Source organism: Aphanomyces invadans (assembly GCF_000520115.1).
Source record: "Aphanomyces invadans strain NJM9701 unplaced genomic scaffold supercont1.2, whole genome shotgun sequence".
Taxonomy (NCBI): Eukaryota; Oomycota; class Saprolegniomycetes; order Saprolegniales; family Verrucalvaceae; genus Aphanomyces; species Aphanomyces invadans.
Window position 1 is genome coordinate 1,289,717 of NW_008580147.1, and position 14,032 is coordinate 1,303,748.

Sequence of the window (14,032 nt, forward strand, 5' to 3'; positions counted from 1 at the left end):
CATCCATCTTTGCCCCATCCGTGCTCGTAGCAGACGACATAAATGCTCATGTCGCACAAGAATCATCTAACGCGATATCGGTTGACATATGCAGCGTCCTCGACCCTCTCAACCTGCGAACTAGTGTGTGTCAGCCACTCGACGTTGCCATTAAGGGCCATTCAAGAAACTTGTTCGTACGGTGTAAAGACACAACGGCCTTAGGGCTGGGATGGTTGGGTTGCTGAATAACATAGTCTGGGACATTTATTTTGCGTAATCATTAAAAAAAGTATCATAGTTTTGAAACGCCACCTTTGTGAGTGCGAGAATACTTTGTTCAAGTCAAAAGTTCATGCGTTATGACAGTTTTTCGCTAACGTATCTTAGCTCGAGGTATTTTTGCATTCATTGCTAGAAGTGTTAATTCAATTTTCTGTGCGTTTGGGCCAGTTCAGCTGTCGAATACTTCCGGAGTTCACACTGTACATGCTCAGCATATACATATAACTCGTGCTTGCCAACCAACAATCATTCGTTGCTTTGGCTATGGCATTTACTTGTCGCATGCAGAATTTTCAAAGTGATATTTACTCCGTAATATATACTCCATGAGTATAAGTTTTCAATAATTATTAAGTTTGACCGTTTCAAGGTGTGGGTATGATCATTGTTCAATTGACCACGATGTTCACAGGAATCATTGAAGAGATTGGGACAGTGGTTTCCCGCGTCGAGAAAGATGGCATGAAGATGTGGGATGGGAGCGTTGCCAGGGGCACGGTCTTGGTTGTTCGTTTGAAAGTCGCTCTCGAGGGTGCGTACATTGGCTGTAGTATTGCCATCAACGGGACGTGCCTCACTGCTACGGATATCGACTTCGACAACGGACACGTCTCCTTTGGTTGCGCCCCCGAAACGTACGCATACTGTCCATGCTGAATGTAGGCATCATGTTGTCGATGTGTAGGTTGCGGTTGACGAATTTGCGCGTGCTGGAGGCTGGTGATAGAGTCAACGTGGAACGTGCTATGGGCGCACAAGACCGAAACAGCGGACATTTTGTGCAAGGACATGTCGATGGAACGGGCAAGATCTTGGTACTCAACGAGATAGATTCTACTTTCTAACTGCACATCTGCCAGGAAATGACCAAGGAAGGCGAGTCCCTCTGGGTAAAAATCCAAGCGGAGCCGTCGCTGATGGCATATGTCATTCCCAAGGGCTTTATTGCCGTCGACGGCACAAGTCTCACCGTGTGCAAGGTAAAATGACGTCTCATTTCATTCGCTTTTTCAAGATACTGAACACTGACCAGGTGAACAACCGTGAAGGGTGGTTCAACGTCATGCTGATCACGCACACGCAGCAAAGCATCGTGTTGCCGACCAAATCTGTGGGAGACCTCGTCAACTTGGAGGTACATGACCATGCGAGCTCAAGCTCGACTGATTCTTGACCAGGGCGACGTGATTGGAAAGTACGCGGCCAAGTCCACGCATGCGTTTAGCGAGCGATTGGAATCCCTGGAGAAGACGCAGCGCAACACGTTATTGGCTGCAGGGATTGTGGGTGGGGCCATCGGTGCCGCCGTTGCGCTCATTGCGACCCAGCGCTAAAGATGAACGCAATGCATACACTATCAAACGTTCTATTGTTTTTGACCCCATACGAGATTCTAATGCGGTAGTGGCGGAAGTCGTGAAATGTCGAGCTCGTCCGAGATCGAGCTGAGCGGATCGAGGGACCCGGATTTGTTGCCCGCCAGTATAGGCAGCGGATGAAACAGTGTCGTGTCCCCGTTGTCGTCGTCGTCCATGACTTGAGTGCAGACATCTTTTCGCCAACTCGACATGACGGCGTGGTGTCCCTTGGTGTGATGAGACAAGGCTTTGGTTGAGTTCTTGGACTTGTGCGCTGCCTTGTCCATGTGCGACTTGTCGCGCTTGAAGTGGAGTACGTCCGTGTCGCTCACGACCTTCTTGGCTGAGATGTCGTTGGATTTCCTAACGTTCGGTGCCGACACCTTCTTCTTGATCGTTGTGTTGAGATCGTGATGTCGCACGAGGGCGAGCTTGCCGCCACCGATGGATGCACCGGCCGCGGTTGCCTTTATAGCCTGTGTGGCCTTCTTCTTTTTCTTGTCATACTCATCCATACTCGTCGGCACCGCGCCCAAATAACTCTCGAGAGACATGCCTTCGATATCCTCGACCGCTCCATGCTTTTTTGTCGGGGCAGCCTTCTTGCCCGGTTTTTCCTTTGGTGCCAGATGCTTACCGGTCAAGTAGTCGCTTAATGACAGCCCAGCGACAGTCGTATTTGTTTCTGTGGCCCCAGAATCGGACTCGTAGTCGTCTTCGTATGGGTCATCTTCTGTGTCTGCGTCGTTGGACCCTCCGTGCATCGGACAAATCGGAATTGTGCTGATGGATTCCGCCATTAGATCATCGTCGTCATCATCTTTTGTCATGACCATCGCGTTATCGTGCTTGAGCTTGGCCTCCTTCTTCTCGAGAAGCTCCGACGTTTCCTTCATTGACTGCACCGTGTACTCCTTCTTTGTGTTGAAGTATTCGTCGAGGGAGAGTCCAGCCTCCTGGTTCGGGTCACTGGGCGGTTCTGCCTCCTTCTTCCCCATGGCGGTAGGCTTCGCACCTCCCCCATGCTTCTTGCGGAGGACCATACGAGGCAACGCCTCGTACCGCTGTTGATTGAAACAAAAATAGCCCACTTACCACATTCCTCGCTGCGAGCAGAAATCAGTCAAAATAGCTTCGTTTTGCCACCTCAATGGCTTTGGGAGTTCTGTTAGTATTACTGATATTCTATTTGGTGCTCTCCCATTCAAACAAGTACAAAAACCCTCCTGAACAGAGTCTGTACGATTATAGTAATCCTACTAGTACTTAACCCAAATAAACGGGTATATTTCGACTGTTGGGTTTCGTGCCGTAACGGCTACGGTTTCACTCAAGTCAACTTGAGTTGTCGGACGGAGATGGAGATCAATAGTTAAACTGTGACAGGGCAATGGCGAACGCTTGGAATGGCGTGAGTGGGTGTTTGAAGTCGAGGTGGAACAGCTTGTCCGAAACCTTGCCGAACTGGAGCACGATGCCTTTGGCGGCGTTTCCCCGTGCGATCAGTTGAAAGTTCTTGACGGAAGGAATCGAGACCCGCCCATTAAAGTTGAGGCGGTAACAACCCTTTTCGTACTCGGGTTCTTTGTTTTCCAACACCGTGAGGTGGTCCGTCCCTCGCTTGTCGGCCTTGTGTAAATCCAAGAGCGTGCTGAACGACTCTGGCTTGGCGCCCTGGGCAAGAACTTCATTTTGACTGGACAGCGGTGGACACACAACCGTCAACTTGCGTGGCTACAAAAGCCGTCATTCATATGTATCATATCCGTACGAGCGATGGCTGCAATGAGAAGTACCTTGGTGCTCGACACCTTAGTGTCGAAGTGGATTGCTCCCAATTCACTTCGTTCCGCCTGGGCGCTCACCATGACGTTTTCGTGCTTGCCAAAATTGGACCTCAATTTCCCGACGTAGTTGCCACTCTTCTTGGTCAGTTTTTGGCCCGCATACCCACCGCGGGACATGTCAAAGATGTGGTAGTTGGACGTGCGATTGTGGAGTTGTTTTTGGGCAAGGAGCACGAGTTTGTTCTAACCGCGATGTCAACCGCCACCGTCCAAATGAGTTGTTTACCTTCAGAAAAAATTGGTACTGTGGGGCGAATTTGTTGGTCCCGTTGTTGCAGCGCACAATCGAACCCTTTACCATGTGAGCTATGTCCAAAAAGACTCGAAACTCCTCACCTCTGCTAGGATCGATCCGGGTAAGGTCCGCAACGGACTGAATTCCACATCCGCGCTCTGGTTGCTAGACGTCGCAGACTCCAACGATTTCGTATCGAGCAAAGCAAGCTGTGCCTTGGTCTTAGGAGGATCACGTAGCTGCGACAAAGCGTCACAGTTGCTCGTATTGTTTGGCTGGTCCTTCAACTTAGCATCGGACGAATCGCTTTCATCACGACTTCCATCTTTCGACGCCGCATGGAGCCACTCGGAGCACGCAACGCTCACATGATTGGTGTCATCCTATGCCCGTGAGCCTGAAGCGACCTTCTTAAACGAGCACAAGGCCATACCTGGCTTTCGCTGTCGCTGCCACTACCCTCGTCGTGCTCACTGTCGCTCGGATGTCCATCCTTTGCACCAGCCTTGTCTCTCTCGTCGTCCTCTTCGTCAAACGAAAAAGGAATGACTTGGTTCTCCCCTTGGTCTGTCGCCGTCAGTGCCGACGCTTGCCAGGCTAAGAATCGTATTGGGATGGGGTTGTGCTCATGTAAGGTGCAATGCTGGGTACCTGGTTTTTGAGACTTGGCTTGACTGCTTGCAGAGGTCATCTTGCGCTCGTCCTCCTTGAAGAACCCCTTCTGATTGCTGTGACGGGAGCTCGACAGCGGCGCTGCTCGCTGTGCCATGGCTTGACAATTTGCAAATTTAAGGTTGAGGGGTCAGCGATGGCGACCAGAATTTACACATGTAACGAACGATCCATCATTTCCATTGGAGAAGCTATCTTATGGGATGAGTATAAATAGCCTCAACGCTCGCACCCACGACATGCTGACGGGTTGTAATCGCATTCCGACGATCGATCGTTTGTGTTGTTGCTCATGCCAGCCATCAAATCCCGCCCGGTGGATGCAGAAGATGCGGCGCTGGCTGCGCGGAAGCGTCGGTTTCGGGCCGCACAAAGCATGACGGTTGATGGAGGCATCGAAAGCTCATTTGTGTCGCGATTTGGCGCCATCGACGAGCGATTTTGGGCGCCATTCTACGACGCATGTGCGGCAGGACCAAAGTGGGTGGCCCATCGCCCATTGATGATATCGTACTCGTTGCCACAGACTGTCAACGCCAAAGACACATTTGTACGACCAGAAAGGGTTCATGCAGGTGTCACATTGGGGCGTTAGGGGGAAACCATGATGACCCTGGCTGCCATCCATGGCCGGACGCAAGTCGTGACGGTGTTACTCGGGATCAAGGGGGATCCGTGGATGTTTAACAACAAGGTGCGAGCGGACTCACCTCGCCTGCAATGCCCAAGCATTGTCGAGACACGAATGACGTTGGTGCGTGCAGGGGTGGAGCGCCGTGACTGCTGCGGCAGTGTACAATCACACGGCCTTGATCAAGCTGTTTGCGTCCCAAAATGTTCGGTTGGTCCTGAAAATGACAGAGTTGTGATCTCAAGTCGTTCATGCAGGCTGGATATGCCAGACAATCGACTGGTTCGATGTCGGATTCGAGGGAGTGTGCCAACACGAATGACGTAGGGGTACACACCGGCCCATTTCGCCGTCCAAGTGAATAACATCGACATGCTTCGCCTGCTGTACGAGCATCGGGCGAACCTGGCAGTAGCAGCAAAGAACGTACGAACAACGTGAGAAGAAATGAAATCGTCGATGGTGTGCGAAGGGCTATACATTGCTGCACACGGCAGCGGAAGCCGCGTCCGAAGACTGCCTCGAGTTCCTTTTGGCGAAGCGGTTGGTTTCGGTCGATGCCCGAGACACCAGCGTACGTCGTTCTTCTGTCGACTTTGAACGAGATATGACCGTAAAACGGATGGATTGATTCATGCGATAGCATGAAACTCCAAGTCATAAAGCCGCCCGCCATAACCATAGCCGCATATTGGAGATTTTGTGCGTACATGGCTCATCGTTGAAGACCGAGAACTTGGACGTACGTTCGCGTCGACTTGAGGACACTCTATTGACTTGGTTGATTGCAGCAAGACTGTGTGGCAGACGTGTACTTGGACAACATGCACGTGACTCGTCCGATGGAGTTGAAGTAACGCGATGTATCAATCGACCGTGGGGATGCATGGTCGAACGATGGTTGTTGCTAGGCAGTGGACGTAGATTCATGTGGCAACGCGATCGGAGGCATATCAGAAATGCCTCTACCAGGTTCGTCTAGACTTTCCAGAGGAGGGTGAGGTAGTAGAGATGTCCTGGAGCTGCCCTCGAGATCCGTGAGCGAAGCCGATGGCGCGATGCTCGTGTTGCACAACTACTGTAGAGGAGGACCAAGTTATTCGGATAACAAGTTGTCCGGATAAACGGCAACCTTTCGCGTTGGCGTTCCAGTTGCGGGCACCAGCATGGACCACAAGGTCGTGACCGACTACACGCGTGTATCTGCATGTGAGCACGTCAAGGTATGAAAAATTGCACAGTCTCCTTGTTTAACGCGCCACATTAGGTTTTCGTCCGCGCGCGTCCCTGTGCTGATGGATCGGAACCTTTCGACGGCATGTTCGAGCGCAAGCGCGAGACACCAAAGAACATCACAATCAAGGTACGATCTCCCTAGCTCGGGGAAATTGAGCGGAAGGATTGTATGTAGGACGTGGACAGGTCACAATACGGCGAGCACGCGTTCAGTTTTGACAACGTACGGGTCCTGGGTGATGATGGATGCGACGACATGATGACCTTGTATTAGATCTTCTGGACGGAAACTACCCAAGAGGAAGTTTTTGAGTCGGTAAAGAATTTCTCCTTGCGGTAATTCGTTCACGGCTGAGAGTGTGACTTTAGTGCAGCAAACCTTTGGTCGACTACGCATTGCGAGGCATAAACAGTTGCTGCTTTGCCTACGGTCAGACTGGGTCTGGCAAGACTTACAGGTACAGGCGAGTACTCGTGTAGCGTGGCTTCTACAAGTTGCGTGTGGTGCAGCATCTTTGGGGAAACGGGGGAAAAGGACGGAATGATTCCACGGGCGGCAGACTACTTGTTTGAAATGATCGAGGCAAATTCGAACACTGAGAAGCAAAACAAACCGGTAAGTGCTTCGACTAGAACACAAGGCCATCCCACCGCATGACTTGGACATGGCATAGGTGTACACACTGGTCGTGAGCTTCTTGGAAATCTACTGCGACCGCATTCGCGACTTGGGCCGCGAGTACGTCGGCACCTCGTTCATATTTGACTCTTCACATGTCCCCAGGTATGTCTTGTCCACAAATCGAGCCGTGTCGCTCCAGCAAAGCAGTGGCTCTGACTGGTATTTGCGCAATGTAAGCTGAATTTCTCTCTCGTCATCCTTGGGCGCCTTGACAATTTTCTGCAGAAAATGATGAAGCGGACCGACTCGAGTGCAAGGTGGAAGACAGCCCTGATTCAAATGACGAAATCTCACGATATATGGCCGTAGTATGCACTCGACGGGCTCTGGGAAGGACGAGCCGCGCTTTGACTACGAGCGAGGTTTGCGTGTCGGCTGACTTTGTACGAATGCGTGGCCAACCGATGGATGGTGTTGTAGAAAACTTGGAGATTCATGAAGATGCGCAGGGCATGGTGTACGTCAAGGATCTGTCCATGATTGAAGTTTCGAATCGCGAGGAGGTATGTGTGGTGGGGGCTCCCACCAGCGTCACTTCGTTCGATCGCAACGTCGTAGGTGAACGCGATCGTCCAAATGGGGCTCACGCTGCGAGCGACCCACGAAACCAAGATGAACTCAGTCTCATCGCGATCCCACACGGTCTTTACGATTCACATCTTTCAGCACGGTCCGACCGCGCGTGATGGCGATATCAGTGCTCTTAATGTTGCTGATAGATGTGGCATTGGGACAAGTCATGTGCGGCATGATGAATCTCGTCGACTTGGCAGGGTACGAGCACACGAAACAATGGCCGGACCATACTATCGTTGGGCGTAGGTCAGAGCGCTTAAAGAAGAGCGAGTCGGACGGCCAGAGGCTCAAGGAAGCGCTCCACATCAACTCGAGCTTAAGTGCTGTGGGGAAAGTCGTGATGAGTTTAGACCCCGAGAGCGGGTTCAATTACATTCCGTACCGCGATTCGAAACTCACGCGACTGCTGCAAAACAGCATCGGTACGACCATCGATGGATACAAATAGTCGGCCAACGCCGCTTGCCTCGATGCCGTGCTCAGGTGGCAACTCGTACACGTTGTTAATTGCCACGATCCACCCGATGAAAGAGCACTACGAGGAGTGCCTGAACACGATGCAATTCGCCAACCGGTGCCGTATGGTCCAAAACCAGGTGCGTTCCATGAGTTGGTTCGGGTGGCGCTCAAGTGTGAGGGCAGCCGCGCGTGAACTATATCAATCAGTCGGGCGGGGATAAGGACAAGCGCATTCGAAAGCTCCTCGACGAGATCGCCATGCTCAATCGAAAGCTCGAGCACATCAAGAGCGAGCAGAACCAACGCATGAGCAATGTCTTGCGAGAACTCGGCTACGATGTCAAAGAGTACACGGAGGACGGGAACGTTCGTCTGATGGTACTTCGTAATGTTTCACGCCCATGAGACTGTGACAAGAAACTTGCAGGACGGGACGCTCTTGATGGCTCAAAGCCCCGACGCCGTGCTCGACATGCAGGGCAACCCGATCACGTACTCTCTCGGAGACGAAGCCACGATGGGTCGACGGAGCTCGTTCGACACGGGCCGCAACCTGGAAATGCGTCGAGCCATCGGTGAGTTGAAACATGGCAGCAGCAATGAATCAAAGTTTTGAACCTAGATTTCCTACGGAAGGAGCGTGACCATATGAAGCAAAAAGCCGACGACGTAAAGAACGTTGTGTTGGCATCGCAGGTTCGTTCTAGCCACCGCTGCTCCTCGAGAAGCTCTCATGGGCGCACAGGTAGAGCTAAAGCGCGAGAAGGACGAGCTGCAGCGGCAATTGCAGCAACACAAGAAAGAAATAGCGCGGCTCGAGAGCGTTGTGCAAGAAAAGGACTTGGCAATGGACAGGATCCAAGCTGCAGGCAACTCAAAGCACAAAGAAGAAATCCAGCACATCTTGGCCCACACGAGCGACCTAAAAAAACACTTGCACGTGCAATTCCAGGAAGCCAAAGCCGGCTGCACATTGTCGTCGATGGCGGCATCGGCGCAACAATCCAATCTCGCGGAGCAGTTTCAACAACGAGCGTTGGCGCTGGAAAAGTGTAAACAAGAAGACATTGCCCTCGTCAAGCAGCAGTACGATTGTCTCCTCACTCGAAAGCGAGCCGAGTATGAAGAACTCTCCACGATGTGGAGGGACAAACATGCACAAACCAGCCATCTCTGCGACGTGCGTGTCTCGCCCTAAGCGCACGGCTGAACCGTTCGTGTAGACGCTAAAGGAAGAGATGGCTGACTTGTACGCCTACACAAGTCGACTTTTCGATGTTGCCCAAAACCACGGCACCCACCGGTACCCTGAGTTTACCGCCGCGGAAGCTTCAATCCTATTCGTGTGGCTGTAGCGGCTCGGATGGACCGTGGCCCAAGGCCATTTTGACCAACCCCAATAAACTCCGCACCTTCAAAGCCCTCTTAGGATCGGATCCTGCCGTGCGAGCGCGCGTCGCGAGCGATAAGAAAGTGCCCTTGAAGGGACCAATGAGCCCAACCGCAGCATCACGACCGGTGTCGGCGCCAGTGCGCCGCCCCATGAGTGCCGGGTTTGCCACGGCGTTACGAGGTCGAGTCGTGCAACACACCAGCCATGCCATGGACCGACCTGACGAAGAGTTTCCCGAGCGCACCGAGGACGACGTGGATCTGTTGGTACACGTACTTGGTTGCGCAAGCCAACCTTCACCTTTGCTTAGTCTCTTGATGAACTTCGCCAGCAAGTACGGCGACAGCGCAAGGTGCCAATCAAAAGTGAAGACACAGCACTCGCCACGTTGAAAGCCCGCTTGGATGATGAGGTTGGCGCAATGAGCGAATCGTGCTACAACTGACGTATGTAGATACAAAAGAATCGATCGTTGCGAGCGACGAATGCAGCACTAAAGCGCCAACAGGACAAGATCGCAGCGTCGCATCAGTCGTCGAGCAAGGGGCATCGACGAGTGGGCAATCAGGCGACCAAAGGTCACGTTAAAGATGTTCGAGATGAAGACTAGCCAGCATCTTCCAACAACTTGTCTGAATTGAAAACAAGGGACGCGAAAATGGTTTCCCGTTGAAGAAAAATGACCAAAGAACGAAATATAACGTGTCAGAGCGCGAGGAGCTGAGGTTGCTCTGGTGGGATCAGCTGCCTAGCAACTGCGTGCCTCTGTCGCAGGCAGCTCAGCATTGGGTTTCAAACGAATACCGGAAAGCGCGACGGTCGTGTCTTGGATGCTCTGGAGCAGGTTCATGAGGGCAATGGTCGGATTAGCCACCGTGTTGAATCTGGTCACGTAGAAATCTTCGTCAAATGTAAATTGGCACAGCACGTCCATGATCATGACTTTCCCGAGAAGCTTCTGGACAAGCGGTTCGTTGTCGAGTAGATGGGGGAACAAGACGAGGATCGTCGTCCGCGAGATGCGCAAGTGCAGCTTTGCGTGGGCTTCCAGCATCACGTCGGGTTGGGTCGACACGATGTGGCTAAAGTGGCATTCCATGCGCACCGAGTGAAAGAGCGTCGCGTAGAGCTGCCCTTGCTCAAACACTTTATCGGATCCGACGCTGTCCATGAACACCATGTCGTCGCGCATGGCCCCACGGACATAGTCATGCTGGTTGACGTATGCCGCGTCCCGAGCTGACGTCGCGTAACCATTTGCAAACACACGAAAGTACTCGGACGCGGCTTTTGACTCTGGTGCAAACGTACGCAAGTTCTTGGGCAGCGTGAACGCGATCGTTTCGAGACGGCCTTCCATGCGGGCAACTTCACGCCGCAACCGTAACACTTCCTCCACAAGCCCAGTCTCGTACTGGAGTTGCTCGGCGCGGTACCGTCGCTGGTTTACTTTGCTCTGATGACGTCGTCGTGCCTTCTTGTCCACAATATTCGTCGCCGGAGTGAGCGGCGGCAGCGCTGGTCTGACTTGGTCGCGGCCGCGGGCCCCTTGACTCATTCCGATCCAGGCAACTCTTTAGTGCGTGCCCGGAAAAATTGGAGGAAACTTCCGCTGAAACACGTGTTGCACGTGGCGTTGCCAAGAGAAAAGCGCGTTTAACGCAAATATTGCACCCAACCACATCATTTAACGTGTTTTCTGTGTTTTTTCGAAACGTTTGGCTGGAAACCTTCCTCGCCGCTGCCGACCATGGCAACGTCAGGACTGCGGGGCGAGATCACTTGGCGTGTTAAATAATGTACTTGCTACGATGTTAATCCCTGCTTCCAATAGTCACAGGCACAAGTTCGGCGTTGTCTTTGACCAGACAGCCCTCGACAACGATCGCTGTGTCCTCCGCCGAGTTGAGCAGGTCCATGAGCGCCACAACTGCGCTGGCGAACGTATTTATCTTCTTGATCTTGAATGCCGCATCAAAGGTGAATTGGCACAATACCGGCAACGCCAGCACACGTCCAATCAGCTTTTGAACGATCGGTTCGTTGTGCAGCAAGTGAGGGAACAGCGCTTCTATTGTCCTGCGAGAAATGCGCAAGTGCATGACAGCTTGACCTTCGAGCATAACTTGGGGGTGGCATGTCACAACACAGCTTCTGTCCCACGACACCAGTATAGACTGAAACATGGTGGTGTACAGGTCCCATTGGGTGAAGAGCTTTCCCAGACCATTGGCGTTCATGAATTCCAAATCGGAGTGCATCACGCTGCAGACGAAATCCCGTTGGTGCGAATGAAGGGGATCCGTGGAGCGCTTCGTGAATCCTTGAGCGAAGAGGCGGAAATACTCCTTCGCGATGTTGTGCTCTGGGTCAAATGAACGCAAATTCTTAGGAACCGAGACTCGCAGCGAGCCAACGCGTCCTTCTAAACGCGCAACATCCGTAGTGAGATTGGACACGGCACCATTAAGTCGCTCCATGAGTTCGAGTTGCTCCGCTCGATATCGTCTTTGGTTCATTTTGCTTTGTAGTCGTCGGAGTTCGAGTTTGTCGTCAGGAACTTTCTTCACGTTCTTCGCCTTGGCACGGCGCTTTGCCGGTGCAGACATCGACCATAGATCGATGGCTGGTTTAGGTACGATTCCAACACCATGACTTTGGTCAGGCTTCGCCGCCGGGATGTCTTGGTCGCGAGCGAGGCGAATAGCCATCGGAACTTCCGCGGCTGCGATAGTTCCTGGTGGATGGATGGGCTCTTGTCGCCAGGGGGAACGAATTGCGTTTTTATGTAATCATGGCGCTAAACACGTTTTATCCTGAACCGAACGCGTTTTAGGATAACTCTGGCCTCAAACATAACATATTTCGAGCAACTCATTCCACATAGTTTGATCAAGGCATTTAAGAGGTGGTGAGACATTATGAAATATTGTAAATCACCATGTCTTCCAAACGATTAATATGAGCGAAGTTTTTATCAACTCCACCTTGCTTCGTGAATCGCCCGCCGTCCAGGAAAAGACTGCTACCATGACATTGTGCCCCCCGTGCTGTGTTGTTGTTGCAACAATGAATGCAGTAGCATCGGAGGATGCCGGTCTGAAGAAATACACAAGTTGCACGACAAAGCTTTCCCAACCGTGTTGGCGTTGATTAGCCCCAATTCGGAGTTCGACAGGTTTCAGGGCACACGTGGCTAGTGCCTCCATTTCACCTTTGCGTGGTATAAACACGTCAGAGCCAAGGATCGTGACAAAGGTTTCGCACACAAACAACGTGTTGGTGAAGTTCGAGTTTGAACGAAGGGCAATCGAGAAAGACACCAAGTTGAGCGGGTGGATGCCGCGGTTGCGAATGCAGTCAAGGTTCATTTCGGACTCAAAGCAGTATCATTGCATCTTGACGGAGGTGAAAGTGTCTTGAGTCCTACTAATTTAGGTCGTATCAGGCAAAATTTGCACAGCTGGTCAAAGTCCATAAAGAGAGGCGTCCAGTGTGTTGCATGGAGCCTGCTCGTGCACATAAGGTTGCAACGACTAGTTCTCTGCACTTGGTAAGGAGTACGAGGTTCCCTACACTGAAGGGGGAATACTACGTCGAACTGCTTTTATGGGTACTCTGAGACTGCAACTATCTCTGCGGATTCGGTCATTTGAAAGCCTCCAATGACAGATAGCGTGTCTTCCACGCTGCCAAAGAGATTCACAAGGGCAAATGTCGTGTTGACATGCGTGCCCAGCTCTTGGACGATGCCTTTGTGGTCAAAAATGAAGCGCAATTGCGTGGGTAAATGGAGCTCTTTGCCAATGAGTCGTTGGATGAGCGGCTCGTCGTTGAGAAGACGGGGAAACAACAGCTGGATCGACTTGCGAGATATCCGCAGGTACAGTGTCGTGTCCAAGTGAACAATGACGTTGGGTGAAAAGGACGTCAAATGCACGTTGTGGAGCTCCATAGAGAACACTTCGAATGTGTTCATGTAAATCACCCATTGCTCAATGAGCTTGGCGCGCCCCACGCATCCCATTATGACAAGGTCTTGGCTCACTGCGTTCGTCAAAAAACCGAACTGCGATTTGTGTTGAACCGTGGTGATGTCGAGGTCGTATCCATGGGAAAATAACCGAATGTACTCCTCGGCAACTTTACACTCGAGTTCAAACGTTCGAAGTGCTGGAGGAATGGTGAGTCGCAAGGTTTCCAGGCGTCCTTCCATGCGAGCCACATCGATGCATAGTTGGCCAACAACTTGGTTGAGAAGGTCCGTTGAGCGCTTTTGTTCAGCTCGGTACCGCCGCTGATTGAGTTTGCCTTGGTAACGTCGCGTGGCTTTTTTCAGTGAAACTTTCTTGGCGGCGGCTAGTTTTGCCATTTCGATGTTGATGATCACTTGAGGGGTCGACATGGCGTAGATGAGGGCGGTCTCTAAGTCGAAGGCAGCGCGCACGGTCGGTTTTGGTGGGCGAAATGGCGAGCAATCGTGACTTTTTATGGTGGCGCCTGTGCAAGTTTGAAACAACTTCTTGTATGGGCCAATCGCAGCGCAGGATCTTGACTAATGGGCCGCGGAAATGGACCTGGTCTTGCTCCCGCTCAAAATAATACCGACGAACACCAACGCGACATAACAGTATCCCATATTAATCTTCAATAAAATATTCGAAGCATGCAAGTAGTAT

At 51.9% G+C, this 14,032-nt stretch overlaps 8 protein-coding genes across 10 annotated transcripts; 3 read left to right on the forward strand and 5 right to left on the reverse strand.

Annotated features, from left to right (window-relative positions):
* Window positions 1–661: 661 nt before the first annotated feature.
* H310_01245 (riboflavin synthase, alpha subunit) lies at window positions 662–1,633 on the forward strand. Its single transcript, XM_008864304.1, has 5 exons — window positions 662–899; window positions 950–1,079; window positions 1,125–1,244; window positions 1,298–1,399; window positions 1,443–1,633. The coding sequence occupies exons 1-5, from the start codon at window positions 667–669 to the stop codon at window positions 1,596–1,598; spliced, it is 741 nt and encodes a 246-aa protein (XP_008862526.1). The 5' UTR covers window positions 662–666; the 3' UTR covers window positions 1,599–1,633.
* Window positions 1,615–2,699, reverse strand: H310_01246 (hypothetical protein). The gene has a single exon (XM_008864305.1). The coding sequence runs from the start codon at window positions 2,663–2,665 to the stop codon at window positions 1,658–1,660; it is 1,008 nt and encodes a 335-aa protein (XP_008862527.1). The 5' UTR covers window positions 2,666–2,699; the 3' UTR covers window positions 1,615–1,657.
* Window positions 2,700–2,846: 147 nt separating this feature from the next.
* Window positions 2,847–4,491, reverse strand: H310_01247 (hypothetical protein). The gene is made up of 6 exons (XM_008864306.1): window positions 4,356–4,491; window positions 4,138–4,301; window positions 3,806–4,087; window positions 3,696–3,761; window positions 3,419–3,652; window positions 2,847–3,356 (listed from the first exon to the last, which is right to left on the reverse strand). The coding sequence occupies exons 1-6, from the start codon at window positions 4,471–4,473 to the stop codon at window positions 2,988–2,990; spliced, it is 1,233 nt and encodes a 410-aa protein (XP_008862528.1). The 5' UTR covers window positions 4,474–4,491; the 3' UTR covers window positions 2,847–2,987.
* Window positions 4,492–4,668: 177 nt separating this feature from the next.
* H310_01248 (hypothetical protein) lies at window positions 4,669–5,864 on the forward strand (the record flags this gene model as incomplete). The annotated part of the gene is made up of 8 exons (XM_008864307.1): window positions 4,669–4,926; window positions 4,972–5,070; window positions 5,141–5,217; window positions 5,265–5,289; window positions 5,335–5,433; window positions 5,480–5,581; window positions 5,651–5,749; window positions 5,799–5,864. The coding sequence occupies 8 exons, from the start codon at window positions 4,669–4,671 to the stop codon at window positions 5,862–5,864; spliced, it is 825 nt and encodes a 274-aa protein (XP_008862529.1).
* An 11-nt stretch (window positions 5,865–5,875) lies between these two features.
* H310_01249 (hypothetical protein) lies at window positions 5,876–10,943 on the forward strand. Of its 3 annotated transcripts, XM_008864309.1 has the most exons (23): window positions 5,876–6,230; window positions 6,275–6,370; window positions 6,419–6,466; window positions 6,518–6,559; window positions 6,613–6,701; window positions 6,754–6,859; window positions 6,918–6,982; window positions 7,028–7,097; window positions 7,151–7,182; window positions 7,235–7,287; window positions 7,346–7,428; window positions 7,484–7,595; window positions 7,645–7,699; window positions 7,748–7,923; window positions 7,985–8,097; window positions 8,144–8,338; window positions 8,388–8,535; window positions 8,583–8,656; window positions 8,706–9,140; window positions 9,184–9,263; window positions 9,316–9,619; window positions 9,664–9,765; window positions 9,808–10,943. In XM_008864309.1, exons 1-23 carry the CDS (start codon window positions 6,174–6,176, stop codon window positions 9,961–9,963), a joined length of 2,691 nt encoding a protein of 896 aa, XP_008862531.1. In that variant the 5' UTR covers window positions 5,876–6,173; the 3' UTR covers window positions 9,964–10,943. The 3 variants fall into 3 exon arrangements, with proteins under 3 accessions (XP_008862531.1, XP_008862530.1, XP_008862532.1); XM_008864308.1 differs by having other exon boundaries at window positions 7,645–7,923; XM_008864310.1 differs by having other exon boundaries at window positions 9,664–10,943.
* On the reverse strand, window positions 9,854–10,922 carry H310_01250 (hypothetical protein). Its single transcript, XM_008864311.1, has one exon. It carries the CDS (start codon window positions 10,909–10,911, stop codon window positions 10,102–10,104), a length of 810 nt encoding a protein of 269 aa, XP_008862533.1. The 5' UTR covers window positions 10,912–10,922; the 3' UTR covers window positions 9,854–10,101.
* A 78-nt stretch (window positions 10,944–11,021) lies between the features above and the next one.
* On the reverse strand, window positions 11,022–12,101 carry H310_01251 (hypothetical protein). Its single transcript, XM_008864312.1, has one exon. It carries the CDS (start codon window positions 12,062–12,064, stop codon window positions 11,168–11,170), a length of 897 nt encoding a protein of 298 aa, XP_008862534.1. The 5' UTR covers window positions 12,065–12,101; the 3' UTR covers window positions 11,022–11,167.
* A 757-nt stretch (window positions 12,102–12,858) lies between these two features.
* On the reverse strand, window positions 12,859–13,898 carry H310_01252 (hypothetical protein). The gene has a single exon (XM_008864313.1). It carries the CDS (start codon window positions 13,756–13,758, stop codon window positions 12,961–12,963), a length of 798 nt encoding a protein of 265 aa, XP_008862535.1. The 5' UTR covers window positions 13,759–13,898; the 3' UTR covers window positions 12,859–12,960.
* Window positions 13,899–14,032: the final 134 nt, after the last annotated feature.

Bases quoted from the DNA above. Each gene is read 5' to 3' on its own strand.
- H310_01246 (XM_008864305.1), bottom strand. From the start codon at position 2,665: ATGGTCCTCCGCAAGAAGCATGGGGGAGGTGCGAAGCCTACCGCCATG.
- H310_01251 (XM_008864312.1), bottom strand. From the start codon at position 12,064: ATGGCTATTCGCCTCGCTCGCGACCAAGACATCCCGGCGGCGAAGCCT.
- H310_01250 (XM_008864311.1), bottom strand. From the start codon at position 10,911: ATGAGTCAAGGGGCCCGCGGCCGCGACCAAGTCAGACCAGCGCTGCCG.
- H310_01252 (XM_008864313.1), bottom strand. From the start codon at position 13,758: ATGTCGACCCCTCAAGTGATCATCAACATCGAAATGGCAAAACTAGCC.
- H310_01245 (XM_008864304.1), top strand. From the start codon at position 667: ATGTTCACAGGAATCATTGAAGAGATTGGGACAGTGGTTTCCCGCGTC. The intron at 1,245-1,297 runs GTAAAATGACGT...AACACTGACCAG, and splicing joins CAAGTCTCACCGTGTGCAAG to GTGAACAACCGTGAAGGGTG. The intron at 1,400-1,442 runs GTACATGACCAT...ATTCTTGACCAG, and splicing joins GAGACCTCGTCAACTTGGAG to GGCGACGTGATTGGAAAGTA.
- H310_01249 (XM_008864308.1), top strand. From the start codon at position 6,174: ATGGACCACAAGGTCGTGACCGACTACACGCGTGTATCTGCATGTGAG. The intron at 8,339-8,387 runs GTACTTCGTAAT...AGAAACTTGCAG, and splicing joins ACGGGAACGTTCGTCTGATG to GACGGGACGCTCTTGATGGC. The intron at 8,657-8,705 runs GTTCGTTCTAGC...ATGGGCGCACAG, and splicing joins ACGTTGTGTTGGCATCGCAG to GTAGAGCTAAAGCGCGAGAA.
- H310_01247 (XM_008864306.1), bottom strand. From the start codon at position 4,473: ATGGCACAGCGAGCAGCGCCGCTGTCGAGCTCCCGTCACAGCAATCAG. The intron at 3,653-3,695 runs GTAAACAACTCA...CATCGCGGTTAG, and splicing joins AGTACCAATTTTTTCTGAAG to AACAAACTCGTGCTCCTTGC. The intron at 3,357-3,418 runs GTACTTCTCATT...CGGCTTTTGTAG, and splicing joins CTAAGGTGTCGAGCACCAAG to CCACGCAAGTTGACGGTTGT.